Source organism: Passer domesticus, chromosome 5, assembly GCF_036417665.1.
Source record: "Passer domesticus isolate bPasDom1 chromosome 5, bPasDom1.hap1, whole genome shotgun sequence".
Classification (NCBI taxonomy): domain Eukaryota; kingdom Metazoa; phylum Chordata; class Aves; order Passeriformes; family Passeridae; genus Passer; species Passer domesticus.
In genome coordinates this window covers 33,860,105-33,877,115 of record NC_087478.1, presented here as the reverse complement: position 1 = coordinate 33,877,115, position 17,011 = coordinate 33,860,105, and the positions used below count along the sequence as shown (strand labels likewise).

Below are 17,011 nucleotides of genomic sequence, written 5' to 3'. Positions count from 1 at the left end.
AATCCTTAGAATAATGTGCCCTTTCAAGAAAAGGCAGCTTTTAATGTTTTAATGAATGTTTTAATTTTCAGAGAGGGATTTGAAGTAATCCAAACATCACAACAAGCCTTCAGATTTGCACTTCTCCAGTGCTGGAAAAGTATTGGTGTGGTTTATGCTGTTCAGCCCAAAAAGCACAATCACCTAAAGAAGAAATCACACTGCAAAACTCTTACCTTAAATGACTACAAGACATCTATGTTATTTTAGTCCCAGTTCAGGTCTAAGAAACACACCTTGTGTTTCCTATCAATGGTATGATTATCCCTGTGCTAGCTCTTTGGGGTTTGGTTCCTCCTTCTGTCTGAAGTATGTAAAACATCTCTTCCAAAGGAGATCTTCTTCTGTGGCATAATAACCAAAACAGATTTATGTTGTCACTTAAGGCAGTGATAATAAAGTTATTAACTACCTCTGCTTTGCAAAGTACAGCACAACACTCAGTACCATGTCCCTAGGACCAGGCATGGAGCTCCACTGGGACAGATGGAGTTTTCTGTAGGTGTAGGTAACACCCTTGAGTGCTCAGACTTTTGATTTCAGAACAGAAGAAGAGCAGCTAAGGTTTTTCAGATATTTGTGTCTTGCTTGACAGGCTAGTGCCCAGAAAAATCATAGAGCAGCAGCTCCCCTAAAAGGCAGAGTAATGTTTGTAGAACCTAGAACCTTTTTCTCCCTCAAAGAGGGCAAAAGTGATACAGAGATGGTGTTGAATTTGCTTGAGGTACTGCTTTTAAAAGTTGAAATCCCACACACATAATGCAGTACAGAAAGATGCAGAAAAATACCATTCTTGTTGAAGAAAGTAAATGTCCATTTCCTTCTCTTTTGTGCACCCCTAAATTCACTCCATGGCTGCTATTGTGTATTTGAATATCTGAAGGTGCAAAAATGCTTCTGTCTACACTTCTCTGTCTCCCCACGTACACACTTACATGCAAATTCTCAGAGGCTGAAATGTAAGCAAGAAGGAAAGTTTTCATTTTGGCAGTAGCCAACTCAGAGTTGCACACAGCTTTATTGGTGCAGTCTGAAAACAGGGACACTTTCTTGCTTTCCATGGCATGTGTAATTTTAGCTTGGGAGTTATTCGGGGGATGTGGGAAGGAATTGTTTCAGGGACACAAGTTGAAACAGAAAACGGAGATTACTGGGCCGCTCACAGACAGACTCTGCTGCAGGCAGGAGCTCAGCTGGGCTCTGCTGGACTCTCCTGGATGCAAGGCCTCCAGTTGCAGTGCCACATGGCCAGCGAGAGAATGGAGGCCTTGGTGGTCTACAGTTAACCCTTAAAAACATCAGAGTTTAGGGCATGGGAGCTGGAGTGGTGTGGTGGGTCACTGATAGCTGAGTCCAACAGGAGGGTGGGCCAGGAGGAGGGATGGCTGTGAAGGGTGGCAGGTGTGAGGAGAGCTGGCATGCCAGGTGAGGTGGCCATGGAATGAAGCAAGCGTGAGGCGAGGTAGCCAAGAGGAGTGGCAGGCAGGAGGAGAAAGAGCCCCAGGAGGCAAGGTGGGAATAAGGCAAGACCAGCATGAGACAAGGCAGAGGTGGGGCAGAGGCAAGAAGACATCGTGAGGCGATGCAGCCATGAGACAAGGCACGCAGCGCCAGGTGAGGCGCAGCCAGCGTGAGACAAGTGCCGCTCCACAGCAGCGGCACCGCTGAAGGGCCCCGTGCGCCGGGGGGAACGCTTGGGAAGACAAGAGACAGGGGAAAACAGCCATGAGGAGGAAGCAGCGAGGAAGGAAGAGAGGTGGGGTGGGAGACGAGACGGGAGGAAGGTGGGATCCGTAAGGAGAGAGGGGCGGCACCCCGGGCCCGGTCGCCTGCCCGGTGGGCGGCAGGTCCCGAGCCGCCGAGCTTCGCCCCCCGCAGCGAGACGCGAGGAAATCGCCTCTTGATTGCGGAAGTCGGCGGGAAGGGCTCCGGGAGAGTCAGCCCGGGTCAGAATGGCAGCGTGGGAAGCGGCGGCCGCCTCCCCCGCCTCCTCCGCTCCTCCTCAGCCGCGGGCGGGCAGCCCCCCCACCCCAGGCCGGTGTCAGGGAGGCGGCTCGGCGGCCGGGGCAGCCCCGAGCGCATGCAGCAGGCGGGCGGCCCGGCACAGGGCTCGGAGCCCGGCGGGGAGCGGGGGCCCCCGGGGCCCGCCGCCGCCACTTCGCTTCTTCGGATCCCCCTACCCCAACCCCGCCGTCCCTTCCCCTTTTCCCCTCCCCGCGAGGGTTTTTGGCGTTAAAAACTGTCGGCGATGCTGAGCTATGGAGCAGGATTCGCCCTGTGGACGGCGCTGGCCCTGACCAAGGTGAGCGGCCGGGAGGAGGGGCGCGCTGTGGGCTCGTCCCTCGCAGGTCGCAGGCGAGCCTGGGGGACACGGGCAGGTTCGCCCCGCAGCAGCACAGCGCAGGGACGGGGCTGCGGGCTGAGCTCGGGGGTACGGGCGGGTCGCTCAGGGCTCTCCCCGCTCTCCGCAGGCCGCGCCGGAGCAGGCGGCGGGATGCAGCGCCAACCTGACGGAGCGGAGCGTCGCCGGGCAGAGCGTTCGGCTGCGCTGGGGCGCCGCGGGCCGCGCCTGCAACTTCAGCCTGAGCGGGCGCTCCGAGGACGGGGAGGCGGCCGGCTGCCAGCCCGCCCCCGCGGGCAACGGCACCTACGGCTGCACCCTGCGGGGCCTGGAGGCCGGGACGTGGTACCACCTGCGCATCGAGCCGCTCGCCGGCGGCGAGGCTCTCAACATCTCCCTGCAGACAGGTACGGGCGCGGCAGGTGCGCGGGGAGGGACGCCGGGCTTTTCCTTTTCCTCCCTTTCCTTCGGCCGGCTCCAAGAGGAGGAGGAGAGCGGTGCATTTACAGCTACTGCAAGTGGATAGTGTTTGCTGAACACAGCAGCCCTGCGCTTGAGTTCTCTTTAGCCCACTGCCAGAAGTAACTCCTGCCAACAGTTAACCCAGCAGACTTGAAAGAAGAAGGTGCTATGAGGATATTAAGTTTTTAAAAAAGGTTTTTGTAGTAGTAGCCCATAACATCCTTTGTGTTAATGTAAATACATTGTTGTCATAGTTCCTCAGTTTATTTACTGTGTTTAAAACGCAATCTATTTCATAGCAGGTAAATCTTCTTTAAGGATAACTTAACTGTTTCAGCCCATTTCCATACTTTTATTCTATCTAATCAGGGTCTAAAAGTGAGAAAATAAGGCTGAAACTTCCTTCTTATATGTTTTCCTTGGATATCACCAGTGAGGTGATATGATATGCAGTTGTGCACAGAGCACTTCCAGTGACACATCCATGACTGGCTGTAAAAATGGTCCAGCAGCCTGGCAGAGGGCTGCCAAGGAAAGCCCCCTTTCTGCATTCGTGTTTGTGTGAGCATGTGAACAGTTCAGCTTGAAGCAATGGACAACATTGAATCAGCTTCAGTGGCACAACTGCCCTCTTTCTACCTGTATTTGTGCTTTTTTGAAGATAATAAAATATAGTACTGTTTGACCTCTTAAACGTAGTAGTTCAAGACCCAAAACAAAGATGTCTTAAATAAAGTCCATCATTAAATGCCTCTCTTATTTGCTCCTAAGCTGTTACTTTTAGAGAAGCACTTAATATTAGTATTAAAGAATACAGCAGCCAAGTACTTCACAATTACCTATTCAGAGGTGTTGCTTTCTGTCAGAACCTTTTTCCTGCATTAACCATACAAATGCACTAAATACTCTCCATTAATTTGCTGCGGCAATTCAAGTTTAAAAAAATCCATTGACAAGGCTGCTGATGTCATAGCTATACACTAAGCACAAGTCATGTCAGTTGGTAAAAATGAGTGATAGTTTCTATGCAGACAGTGATTTAAATTTGTTGTGCATCATGCTGATTGTTTTTAGTATTGATATTGATGACTTGTAATTTAAAAATTGAAATAATAGCTCAACCATTATGAGTGAGACAGGTATAAATCACCATAATTTCTGTGTAGCAACATTCTATTGAACACTTGCGTAGAAGGTGAGAAGATGCCACTTTAGAGCACATTTTGATTAATGCATAACCATTAACACATGCCATTTGACTTTTTTATCACTAAATAGGTTTTTCAAGGCTGTGTGATGAAAGTGATTGGAAGCAGCTGATCATTAGAGTCATATTATGTAGCTGACGTCAAAGTGAAAAGTCTGACTAAAATTTAAGTTGAAATGTATACCATAGTTGAAGTGAGGTTTACATTTGAATTTTGGATAGCAGAGATCAGTCAAAAGCATGAAATAAGAATAGAGGAGCCATGAATGTTTCCTGCAGAGAGCTACTGAGTGGTTCCTTGCTTTCCTTGAGTTGAATTGCTTGATGGTGTTCAAAATACACAATTATCTCCAAAATGTTTCTTTTTCTAAAGAATTTCTCTAAATTATGCCTGCGAACAACCCATGTTGCATTGTCCATACTAAGCGTTTCAATGCAGAATGAGGGAGGATTATTCCTCTTATATTTCCACTAGGGGCAGCATTTTAAACCAATTTCATGGAAGCTGTTTTTCACCTGTTCTTTGTAACTTGATGACAGTAGTTTTAGTTTACTATCTACTGAGCCTGAATGTCCTTAGGCATGTGTTCCTGGAAATTGTCCTGTGAATATGGAAGTGTAAGCAGTCTTTCCAGCCATATTGTAAACAAAATTCCACCCATTTCAATGGCAGTGGAACTGAGTTATCAAAAAGGCATCTAAAGGCCATCTAAAACCACAATGTCTGACCTTGGTACTCAGTGAGGTTCCCTTCCTGAACTCTTTTTCTAAGGAAGATGGGCTGAGCTGTCCATTGAAGCTGCTTTCTCCACTGGCTATGAAAGGAAGCTAGGTTAGACCAGGAAGCTGAAGTGTAGTTGGTTGAAGTGAAAGGAATCCCATCTCATGTGTTTTATTTTGGCAAAATGATGTTTGAACATCTGTATCATCTTGATATAATAAATACACATGAGAAAGTGTGAGAAAGTTACAGGTTTGTTTGTATACCTAGTTCAGAAACTAGCATTTTGCTCATATTGAATCCTGTAAAAAAATTTGTGTGCCAGTTCAGAATATAGTTTTCATCAAGTTTCTTATACAAAGTACTTGAGTAGCTAAGCACATAAAATCCAAAATATTTGGTTAATTTGAGTGTGGTCTTTTCTGACTAGGAACTCATGGTGAAAGCAATGAATAATACATCCCACAGTTGCAGTGGTAATGTAAAAGCTTGGAGAGGACCATATTGGCCTTTTGAGTATATAATGTCACATTAAAATCATGGTCTATGTTGTTTGTAAGTTTGATATTCCAACAGAATAATAGTGCAGCTTGAGAAGATTCCATAAACTCTCAAGTAACACCAGATTCACCCTTGTGAATCTTTTCATGAAGAAGCAGCTTTAATGATGTATGAAATAGCAATACAAGAATCCACACTAGTCCTTTAAAGTGACTCTCTTTACTCAAGAAATTTTGATCTGTGGATTATAAATTTAAAACAGCAATTATTCAATCCTGTAGAGCAGAATTAAAATAGGTCATCCAAAGTGATGGAAAATGCAGTCACACATGCACTTCATGAGCCATGTATACATAGGCATGGAAACACACACAGTGGGGACATTTGTGCTATTTTGGTAGAATAGGAAAGAAAGAAAAAGCTGATAACACAATTATCAGCTCTGAACTACAGATAAATTTTCCACTGCAAAACTGAGATTACAAATGTTAGTAGGCACAAGTATGCCTATTTGCTTCATACTAGTATTTACAATTTGTTGGGGGTTTTCTAAGATATATATATATATATATATATATATATATATATATAATGTATGTATTTACGCATTAAACAGCACATAAAACCATACAAGTAGTCAGCATGCTGCTGACATTGTAAAGCTGGGAAATGCACCTGTCAGTCCTTTCATGTTATATTCTTTGTTTTCTCAGTAAAACTATTTCTCTGATTAAGAATTGATGTATGGCAAAAGATGGTAGGATTTTGTCTTTCCCGATTACAAGTAAGACACATTTTAAGTTCTCAAATCTCCAAATGTCTGTGCACCTGTATAACTGTATTTCAGTTAATGATTCGGTCTAGTTAAAAACAGTAGTACATGAATAGATCCTAAATTACAGTTGAATTTATAAATTTCAATTCAGAATTGAAATACAGATTTAAGATACTGGTCTAGAGAGCCATGGAAAACAATCTGGCAATTACCCCACTTTCAACTGTGTCTCCTAAAATAGACTTATAAATGCCATTTTCAGAATCTTTGTCTACAAAAATATTGGAGTGCTGTATTATGTTACTATCCAATCCAATCCTCCTGTACTGAGAGAACTACAGGTAAATATTTTTTTGTCAGAAAATCCATTAAATATTTGAATGAAAAGAAGATAGAGTTTTATCTTCCAAGACACAGACTGTTAGAGTGGTTTTTCATTGTAATATGTAACTCTCTAAGTGCCAGAAGCATACCCAGGCCATGTGTTCACTCCTGTAAATTTCAAGTTATTTGGGACAAATTTGATTTATTAGCCATCTGTAGGAACAATACGTGACATGGCTCTAACTATGGGCTGTATAATCCTATAATCTATAATCATGTAATGGTTGTGATCATCATTTCAAAGACAGAGTGCAAGAAGAAAATAAATAACCATATTTTAAAGATTCTCTGATTTGCGTATTATCCCAAAGAAATGGATATTTGTGCTTAGTAAAAACAATGAAAACAACCCTCTTTACTTAATCTTCAGAAAAGTCCTTATGAAGTAGGTTACTCTTTTATGAAGAGGGATAGCTAAGAAAAAATATGGTAGGAAGATGACTGAGACTGGCAGGAATTCCCCGTTACTAAGTCCTGGGCTCAGACCTCCCAGCTGTTTCTGTTTTCTCCTGCCTAAGGCAGGTGTGTTTCTGTGTTTACAGTCTGTATCTGGGAGTCATGCCACTGGAGTTTGACATAGCCATATCTATAAACTGGATCTGCAGTAGCTGTGCAGAGAAAGCATATCCTCTTCCCCAAAAGTGAAAATGGAGTTGCAATATAATTCAAAAGACCATTATGTCTCTGGAAGATGCCTTTGTAGACCAGGGGACATTAATTTGTATAGTGTCAAATGGTATAAAAATATCTTGATGAAAATATTTTATTTCTGTGATATATCGGTTTTGTATCATTGCCAACAGAGACTTGTATAACAATGTAAATGGTTTTTTAAGTGTTTGTTTCCATCCAGGGCTCTTTCAGCCCAGGCACTTCCCAGTCTCATTGTTCCTTTGTTCTAGCGGATGTACAAAGCACTGAGTGTTTTGTTTTCTGGACCAGATAGATTAGATAAAGTCTGAATTTGTGAACTTCACCTTCTAGGCACGCAACTTTCTTCTTTGCTCATGCACCTTAGAAGACAGATTACCCAGGACAGTAAAAGTGCTTCTAAAATTGCAGATATCTTTTTTGTCAAATTCGGCAAATAATATAGATGACAATGGTGATTACTTTTGCAGGACTAAAGAACAGTCGACCTTGTCCTAACTTAGTCAGAAAGAGGGTTAAACTTCTTGATAGTTATCATGCCTGTTCTCTCAATGTCAGTCAAATTAAAACTTTTTCAGCTGGCTGTGCATCTGACCATATATAGTGCTGGAATTTATTTCTGACTTCCAAAGTCTGACCTTTTGGATTAGAACAATTGCCTTCAAGGAACAAGATTATACCCCCACTATTCACTTTTGCCAACATAATAGTCTTTAGTGGCTTAGTATATATTATAGGTGGAGCTGGTAGTCAAGCCTATTGTTAAGATTTCCTGACACTTTTCATTAAAACCTCATGTTTCAGTTGCTGTAACTGGGTGAAGTTTTAACTATTTGGCCTGAAGTTTGATGTGCTTGGTCTTTGAATTGATTTTTAATATTACTTTCTTCTTTTTCAGATTTAATCAGACTTAGTTTGGCCTTTAAGAAAGCAGTAAAGAAACAATAGTTAGTTTTATTGATTGATTTTGTGAATCGATTTGTTTAATTTTCATCTCTTTTTCTGAAGAGCACTAACATCTCTGTGGTCCAAAGGAAGAATTTGAATTTAAGCAGAGACATAGGTTCAAAGGGACACAGTATTTTTCAGAGCCACAGAGAGATAGAAAGGTTGAGGTGGGAGGGGATATCTGTAGGTCATTTCGTCCAAGTGCCTGGCTCAAGCAGGGCTCCCTGGATCTGGTTGCCCAGGATCATGTCCAGTCAGTTTTTGAATGTTTCCAAGGAAGGAGATACTTCCTTGACATTCCTAATATATTTGATTGACAAAGTATACCACCAAAACTTGGCACTACTGTGTTCTCAGCAGAGCTTTGTAGGAAGTAATTAAGCCTTCCACACCATCCAGAATTTGAAGAAAAAGCGGCTTAAAGGCTCCTAAGGCCCTCATACGTATGTATTTGTAGGCAGGGGTAGACTCAACTTCATCCTTTCAGCCTTTACATAGCATTTTTTTAATTATGTGATTGACACTTTTTCATCTTCTTTGTTCAGGGAACCAAGCAGCAATGACTATACTGGAAAAATAGTCTTATTCTTCTGTATGTTGAGGTGCTGTTCATACAGAGACCACAGTTCTCAGCCTGTATGCACCTTACATTCCTGGTCTGAGGCTAGGAAAGAGTAGCACAGAGTCTACTCTTGTGGTAGGCAAATTTATTCCTAAATTGTTGGGAAACTTTAACATCCCAACTTATGAAGGCTTAATTTCACTGATTTGGGTTGTTCATGATACCTTCTTAATAAGCATTTGCTTAACCTTATTGGAAGACGTAAACATCAATACCTTAGTACATCAACATGTAATATGTTTTGTGTGGTTTGCATGATGAGTGATGAAATGCACCTGGAGAATAAAATCAACCACATTCTTTAGGTTTGGTCAGTTTATCTTTCCTTTAGAGTATATCTTCTTTCACAGGTGATTTTACTGGAGAGCTTCTCCATTAACAACATAATGAATGTTGAGAGTTTCATAGAAGTAATCCCAATATTAGTTCCTTAAGGTATATCCAATGTACTGTTCAGGGTTTTTTTAAAATTTTTATGAACAGAACTACAACAGAGCAGAAGCATATTCTGTAAGAATCTGTTTGAAGTTGTTGAAGCTACTACTAAAAACAAAAGATCATTTATCTTAAAATTGTATAAATGCTCATACCCTTAACTGATAAAGTGTTTAGGGTGAGTGCTGGGAAATGAAAGCTGTTGCTGCCATCTATAAAGCTACATTACACTGAGGCACTGAGTAAAATTTGCTGGGTTTACATGTTTGCTGTTTCTTACTAAAGTTGTTACAGTTTCACTATCAGCAAATTTCCAAGCTTGCAATATACATCCACAGTGGAAGTGCTTTGCTATGTGTGTCTGTGTGAGTGTGTACAAATACATAAAAGCAATATTTCTGAATTCTTCAAGACTCTCTTGTAGATTGGCTTCAATGCACAGTGTTTATAAATAGAAAGAAAAAAACTTTTTGAAAAGTATTGTCAGCATGATGATGATAAAGGGAGAGTTTTGGAAGATTTCTTGTGCTGCTGTGTAAAATTTCAGACAATCCCAAAGCAAGAAACGGTTTATGTTTTCTGTTTGTTTTTTTTTTCCTAACTGCAGATCCCTTGCCACCATCTCGTTTGGAAATTAATAAGGAAAAAACTACATTCACAAGCTTGCAGGTTCAATGGGATCCTTCCTCAGGAAAGGTGGACATGTATAACCTAGTATTACTTGATCATGATAATAAAAAGATACAAGAAGTCTCTGTACCAGGAAGAATTTCAAAAACAGAAAATACATTTTCCAATCTCATTCCTGGGAATAAATACTACATTGTCCTCAGTGCCGTTTCTGGAAATAAGACTACCCCAGAACTTCACATAAGTGGATCCACTGGTAGGACTTCTTTTCCTGTAGTTCATCTAAGTAAAATCACTTACAGTTTTCTGTACATCTGCATTTTAAAATTAGCAAGTTGGTATAATTCTTCTACATGGCTATATATATATATATATATATGAAGTATCTATTGATTATAAGTAGAAATAAAATATGAATATCTGACTAACATAAAGAATTGTTTGCTAAGAATAGAGTTTCATTTTTATTGTGTATTTGTGGTTGGATTTTCAGTAACCCTAAAGAAACCAAATATATTCCAAGAGTAAATCTATTCAAAATTGCTGAAATGATGGAGATAACCATGTGTCTTTTTTATACCTACAGTGCCATCTCCTGTGAAGAATATTCAGGCCAGTGTCAAGACAGACACTATCCACGTTTCATGGTCTTCTGGTGCTGGACATGTGGATCATTACAGGCTGCTGTTGCTGGATAATCATGTACCAGTTCATGAGATTCACCAGGAGGGTTCCCGGACATCCTACACCTTTTTAGGACTTACAGCAGGCCACCTGTACAACCTCTCTATCATAACCCAGGCTGCAGGATTGGAGAGCAGCAGTTTTCAAACAATCAGGACAGGTATGATTTCAAAATTCATCACAACAAAACGAGAGGCTAAGGGCATAACCTAATAGCATTATAGTACATATTTCAGAATAATATGTGATTTGTGTTCCAAGTTAGAGACATCATAAGCTTATTTAATTCCCTAAGTTACCACTGCAACAAACTTAGAGGCTAAAGTGAAAGTAGAAAAAGTGTGAAAAGAAGCGAAAAAAATATAAAGTAGGTTAAGAATTGTACAATTAAATGGTGGTTTGGGTTGTTTGGGGTTTTATTTGCCTAGTTGGTTGGTTTGATATGGGTTTTTGGGATTGTCAGGATTTTTTTCTTTTCACAAAGAAATACTGATTCAAAGAACTGGAGTTATAGAAATTACTTTTTTTTCAGGAACACTTTTTGGGCTGGAGTTCTGTGGTCATAGAGATAATGATAAGATGACATCCTACTACAGTCCAATCATTAAAACTCTTATGTAGGGAAAAAAAGGGTCATGCTTTCGCTCTGCTTAATTTCTGGGAAGAGTAAGATGCAGTTTCTTCTACAGAACTCTTATCAAATGTGGTGGTTTTGCATGGGAGGCATTTAGGGAAGTGATTTAGGGAAGGGAAGTGATTTAGAGAAGTGATTTTGGAAAGTGATGTGTACTGTGACCAGACTTCACTGTTCAGGCAAAATCATTCGTACTCCATCTCATATAACTATTCAAAATCAAAAGTTGAGTTTGGGAGGCAGCAGGTGTTATATGTTTTGTGGTGGATGTATTTTATTCTCTTTCTTATTTTCTTTTTTTAGCCCCAGCTGAAGTCTTAGATTTGATGGTGACTAACGACGGCAGCTTAGATGCTTTAAAAGTTAAATGGAGAAGACCTTCAGGAAACCTCAATTTCTATAATATTACTCTGTCTCATCTTGGATCAGTTAAAGAAGTCAAAACTGTGCAGCCACCAGTCACAGAGACCCAGTTTGACAAGCTAACTCCAGGACGGCTTTATCAGGTTACTGCGCGCACAGTCAGCGGTGAGCTGTTCACCGATCGCATGGCAACTGGCAGGACATGTAAGTCTTCTGCTTCAGTAAGAACATTGTAACTAATTTTTGCCTACACTGGCCTTGTAGCAAATCATTGTAAAACAAAATGATTTGGATTGCAGGCAAAATGAGATTAAGAGCACAATACTGTTTCAGGAATACCCCCTGCTGACTCTCTGGCAACAGTTAATCTGACAGCCAAAAGCAGCTCCTGCACATCTTGTGAGCAGGCAACAGGCGTGAATTTTTGTTGGACCTTACTGCACTTCTGACCAACTTTGTTATCTTGAATTCAGCTCAGCATACTACATAAACTGAGTTATGTTATGGGGAAGTGTGCATGTAGTCAAATTATTAACAGTCTTTTAAAATAATTTTGCAAGGTCTGGTCTTATTCCTTCTTCCAGACACAAATCTACAAACTGGAAAAGATTGTCTCAGATTTCTCTACTATAAACAGTGTGGATTAACAAAGGCATGTGGCAGCTGGGATAGAGCTGAGTTATGAGTTTTTTATCTTCTTTCAGAAGTAATAATTTTCTTTCAGGTATCTTTTGTATGAGTTCTAAACCTGAAAAATCCTTCATAATTCTCCCACAGCATTACTGGCCTAGAGGTGTGTCATCTCTTCCACACCAGCCTAGCTTGAGCAAAAGTTAGTGGTAAAAAAATGTCAAACTCAGTGAAGAATGCATATATAAATTTCTAGTAGACTCAGAGCCAAAAGGGAGAAAATGTGTATAAGAGAACAGAGTATTTGTTTTAGTAAATATCTATTGTCTACAGTTAAACATCTCATGAAAGTCACATCCTTGACATACCTGGCTGATACCCCATTCTCAGTGCAGGCTGGAAGAGCCCTGGAAGTGTTTCATGTCCAGAAAGTACAAAGCTGGACTGGTTTATATGCATGTCTGTTTTGTTTGTTTAGCCTACCATTAAAGTCCCTTAAGATTACCATTTCAATCTAACGGGAGAACTTCAGGCCCTCACTCAACAGCTCTGATCCCCAGCCTTGTGACCTAGACCCAGTGCTTTCAAAGTTGAGGATTACAAGTCCTGTTTCCAAGGATAGTGATCATAAGCAGTTCCTTCCTTTACCACAGACATCAAGAGCTTTGAAAACAGTCACTTCAGCAGAAGCTCTGTGGAGTAAAGACAAATTCGTAAATCCAGACTGTCAGGTCTACATATGCTGAAGGGCTTAGATTCTTAGGGTCCCTCTGTAACTCACAGAGAGAGCCAGGTGCCCAAGAACATAATCTACATTGCTGTGTATTGAGAGGATGCAGCACAACCAGACAAGAAATGTTGTAGTAAGAAATATGGACATCTCAGAGGCTGAAACTTTATGCCATTAGGGTACAATGATATCCAGTCAGCCTGACAAGGCTGAACTTTATCTGTTATCATGTAAGTTCATTTGTGCTTCCTAACAATGCACTGTGTGCTTTTATCCACTCACTCAGAAATTGAAACACATTTCCCATGTTCACTGGCATATGGGAGTTCTAGGTCTGATAGCCAGCTATGCCCATGGGAAGTGAAACCAGTGAGTATTTTGTGATGCTGGTAAAGAGCTTTCAATCCTCTGCTACTGATTGATCCTACTGATCAATTAAATATTAACTAACCTAGATAAAGCATAATAACATTATGCTAGCCTTGTAGTTATCAGCTAATACTTGTGGATGGTCTCAGGGCTCCAGTGCTGATCTCTGAGTATCTTAATCTGAAGTTTACAAGTATCCTGTCCTAAGGATTTGCATCTGTCTTCTAGTCTCTGCTTGGTCTGGCTAATATTTAATTATTCCATGAAAATTAGAAAAGCTTCAGTGGTCTCATCTTCCTTACAATGTGACCTGCAGTTAGGCAGGAGAAGGTTAAGCTTGTAAATTCAGGATCCTTGAAGTACAGGACAGGTTGGAGTGGATGCTTTAACCTCAGTGCCTTTTACAGCTGGGAGGAATTAGGGCATACAGGGTGAAAGAAGCTGTTTCTGTGAAAGAAGCCATTAGACTTTGCTGCTGTACCAGAATTGGGCTGATAGAGATTGAAGTTTGAATGTTAGCAGTGAAAAATTGATAGACAGTTTCTAAGTGAGCTTAAGTGCAGGAAACAACAGGGAACCTGACTGAAAACTGCAAGGGGCATCCAAGAAGTATACAGGGATGCCCTAAGAGGGATTGCCCATTTCTGATGTCAGAAAGCATCAGGAAAATAAGTGAGCAGTTTTTGTGGAGAAGAGTAAAAATTGTCTTTAAAATGAAAGCCAACCTTTGCAACAAGATAACTCACATTGCTCTAGCTGGTCCAAGTACTCGTACAACAGCTCTGCTGCAAGGCAGGTTTTGCCAGTGCATTTGCATCTCACCAGAAGTATCCCACTTCAAAATTGCTTTTTCATTTTCACTTTCTCCAGTTCCCCAGAAAGTTTTGGAGCTGCAGGCGGGTGCTAGCGGCTGGCCACGATCTCTGCGAGTGACCTGGCTGCCCCCTGCGGGAGACTGGGAGAGGTACCGCCTGCTCCTGTGGAACCACTCAGCCCTGGTGCTCAACAGCACCCTCGCGAAGGACACCACCGAGTACCTCATCCGTAATGCGGGCCTCATCCCAGGGAGGGAGTACGGCGTGGAAGTCATTGTGGAGAGCGGCGATTTGCAGAGCAAGACGAGTTGCATGGGGAGAACAGGTCAGCATGCTTGTCCAGGCACTGTGAGAGTGCAAAGTGTTCAGCTCTGTGAGCAATGGAAGAGTACTTGGGTATCCACAAATTAATTTCACTATTAGTACAGTAAAAAGGAGCTCCCTTTGTAAACTACAGAAATAATTTTAGCAGTTCTGTGAAAACTTTCGGGATTACTTTTGTAGTAAATGTTTTGTTAGTGAAAGCTATGGGAACTATATCACGATTCTCTCATGACTCAGGTGTTACATTACATGTTCATTTCACTGATATGCAGGAGGGGCCCTCCTTTTCTACTATACTCTTACCTGTCATTCCCTAGGGACTTAATTTTGTTAATTTTGCGCAACAGCAAGACCAGTAGAAGCTACAGAACTGAAGCTTTCTCTGACTTGTAGCAAACTTAATCAGAGCAAGATACATTCTCATCTTCCTTACTTTGACACATGTTGCAAGTAATTTAACTTTATGGTGCTACTTTTAATTGACTCAGCTAAGCAATTAATAGTTGGACCCAATGATTTTAGAGGTCTTTTCCAACTTAAGCGATTTTATGATTCTGTGATTAGAACATGGTCCATTTAATAATATCCAGCATGACTGTGTTTGACCCACAGTGAGGTGCATAATGAGTCTGTTATGAAGTATAATTATTAGGCCCTGTTGTGACTCAGTTTTCTCTTATATTAACCCACAGGCTTGGAAAGTGAGTTGTATTTGAATGTGACAGGGACAAAATCAGATCAGGGACTATATTAGGCAAGACATGCTTTCTGGGTATGCAGTCACACACACACATGAACACACAGAGAAATTCACTGATCAGATTCTTTCTTTTATGCCCCTGCAAGTTTGAAGTGTCCCTCAGCTTGTCTTAGGTATAAATCACTGCAAAATCAATGTCACTCTGACCCTACAACTTGCATCCTTGTTTGTTAGAAGTACATTGTTGTAGATCTGATTTATGATACAAATGTCTTATATCCCTGTTCAGCACCCAGAGTTCAAGAGGAAGTTCGCTGACTTCCCTGCATTTCCATTTGCACTAAAACATATATCCTGGTGTAAGTTTAAACCTAAGCATTAGAGCCATAGTGCATTGCTGAAGTCTGCTGCTAACAGACCTTTACTGGAAGAGGGGCACGAATACTAGATTTGTAAGAATGGCTTCCTAGAAAAGGTACAGAATCTCCTCTTGATTGCAGATACTCTGTTGCTGTCACATTTCTGTCTTAAAGAACACATTTCTTATAACAGCTTGAGATGAGGCATGTGTACACACTACACAGTTTTGTTCTTGTTGTGATATCTGTGTACTTTTCCAGCTCCAGAGCCTGTTCTCCAGCTCCGTGTGAAGCATGCTAATGAATCTTCACTTAGTGTCATGTGGATGACCCCTGTTGCAGAATGGGACAGCTATGTGGTTTCCCTGGAAGTCAGTGAGCTCCCTATTGTAAAGAAAGGACTTGCAAAAGAAGCTAAGGAATTCACTTTTACTGACTTGATACCTGGAAGGAAATATACAGCTACTATCACTACCATTAGTGGGACTTTAAGCAACTGGACTTCAGTAGAAGGAAGAACAGGTATCATCTTGTCAAACTATTTTAATCTTTACTTCTCTCAACCATTAACAATTTTTTTTTGCTTTGTAGTGAACTTAATTCACTCAGTGTCTAAATTTCAAAAGGCTTGATCTTATGTTTGTTTCCTCAGTAAAAATGTTACATGTCTGAGTCTCTCATTTCTGACTGTCAGTTATCTTGCTGTATTTATTTAAGATTTTTGGGAAATAGATGTGTAATTCCTGGCAAAACAGTTTCCTGAAATATTTTGTCATATCTAATCAATCTACATTAGCTCAAGACTCCATGTAAGAAGAACCATTTTCATTGTATATTTTCAGGAGGGTCACTTCCTTGATGCAAGGCATTCATCATCTGGGAAAAAGAGAAACATCACTATACAGGAAAATGTTGCTTTAGGGGGAACATTCCAAGGTTGACAGACACAAGGTCACATATGTGACCTTGAAGATGTGTTTTGAATCTTTTTGCTCTTCTGATTCCAGAATATGTGTTTGTTACTGAGGATGATGACTGTGTCACAGGGAAGGTCCCATTCTCAGCCCCTTCAGGGTGCTGATTTTGTGCATATGTGCAAGTTTTAAACCGTACAGATTGCTTTACTCTGCTTAAGCACTGACTTAAACATTCTGCAGTGAAAGCAAAGTTTGAAAATGTAGCTCTGGCCTTGCACAGCACAGGGAAAAACAAGCTGCTTGTGTTTGAATCTAAGCATGGTTGGGGTTGATGGTGGTCCTTACTTAAATTTCATAACTCCTTCCAAGGTCTGAGAAGTTTAGCTCATACTTTGATTTCTCTGTTATGTTATGTTGTTAGATAGCTGGAATTTCACTTCCATCTGACTTATATCTCTTTAGGGGACACATTCAGCCATAAAGGTCCCACTTCACTAGTATGAGTCAATGTTTGAAAACACATCAGGCACTGATTGTGTGTCAGTATTACATTCAAAGTGAGTTTTAAAGAACAAACATTATTTAGCTAGAGCATAGGTTTTAATAAGCGTTCCAAACCTCTGAATCTTCCTTGCAGCAGGACAGCTTACTGAGCTTGAAAAATATTGCTGTAAATATGACAGAAGTAGGTCTTACTTGCAAAGAGCACTGAAATGAGCATTTAGCACAAACATGTGGCACTTTAGTGTCTTGTTGGAGCTGACTGTGTT

The 17,011-nt window shown here is 41.1% G+C and overlaps 1 protein-coding gene across 3 annotated transcripts in view; it reads left to right on the top strand.

The window, feature by feature from the left end:
• PTPRB (protein tyrosine phosphatase receptor type B) overlaps positions 1-17,011 on the top strand; it is a 62,087-nt gene that overhangs the window by 12,900 nt on the left and 32,176 nt on the right. For 2 of the 3 annotated variants that reach the window (XM_064419498.1, XM_064419497.1), the window contains exons 4-9: positions 2,511-2,787; positions 9,694-9,972; positions 10,303-10,560; positions 11,338-11,601; positions 13,997-14,266; positions 15,586-15,846. In XM_064419498.1, coding sequence (XP_064275568.1) covers positions 2,511-2,787; positions 9,694-9,972; positions 10,303-10,560; positions 11,338-11,601; positions 13,997-14,266; positions 15,586-15,846 — 1,609 coding nt within the window. Of the gene's footprint in view, positions 1-1,974; positions 2,342-2,510; positions 2,788-9,693; positions 9,973-10,302; positions 10,561-11,337; positions 11,602-13,996; positions 14,267-15,585; positions 15,847-17,011 lie in introns of those variants that run through there. The other variant, XM_064419499.1, reaches the window with a different exon arrangement.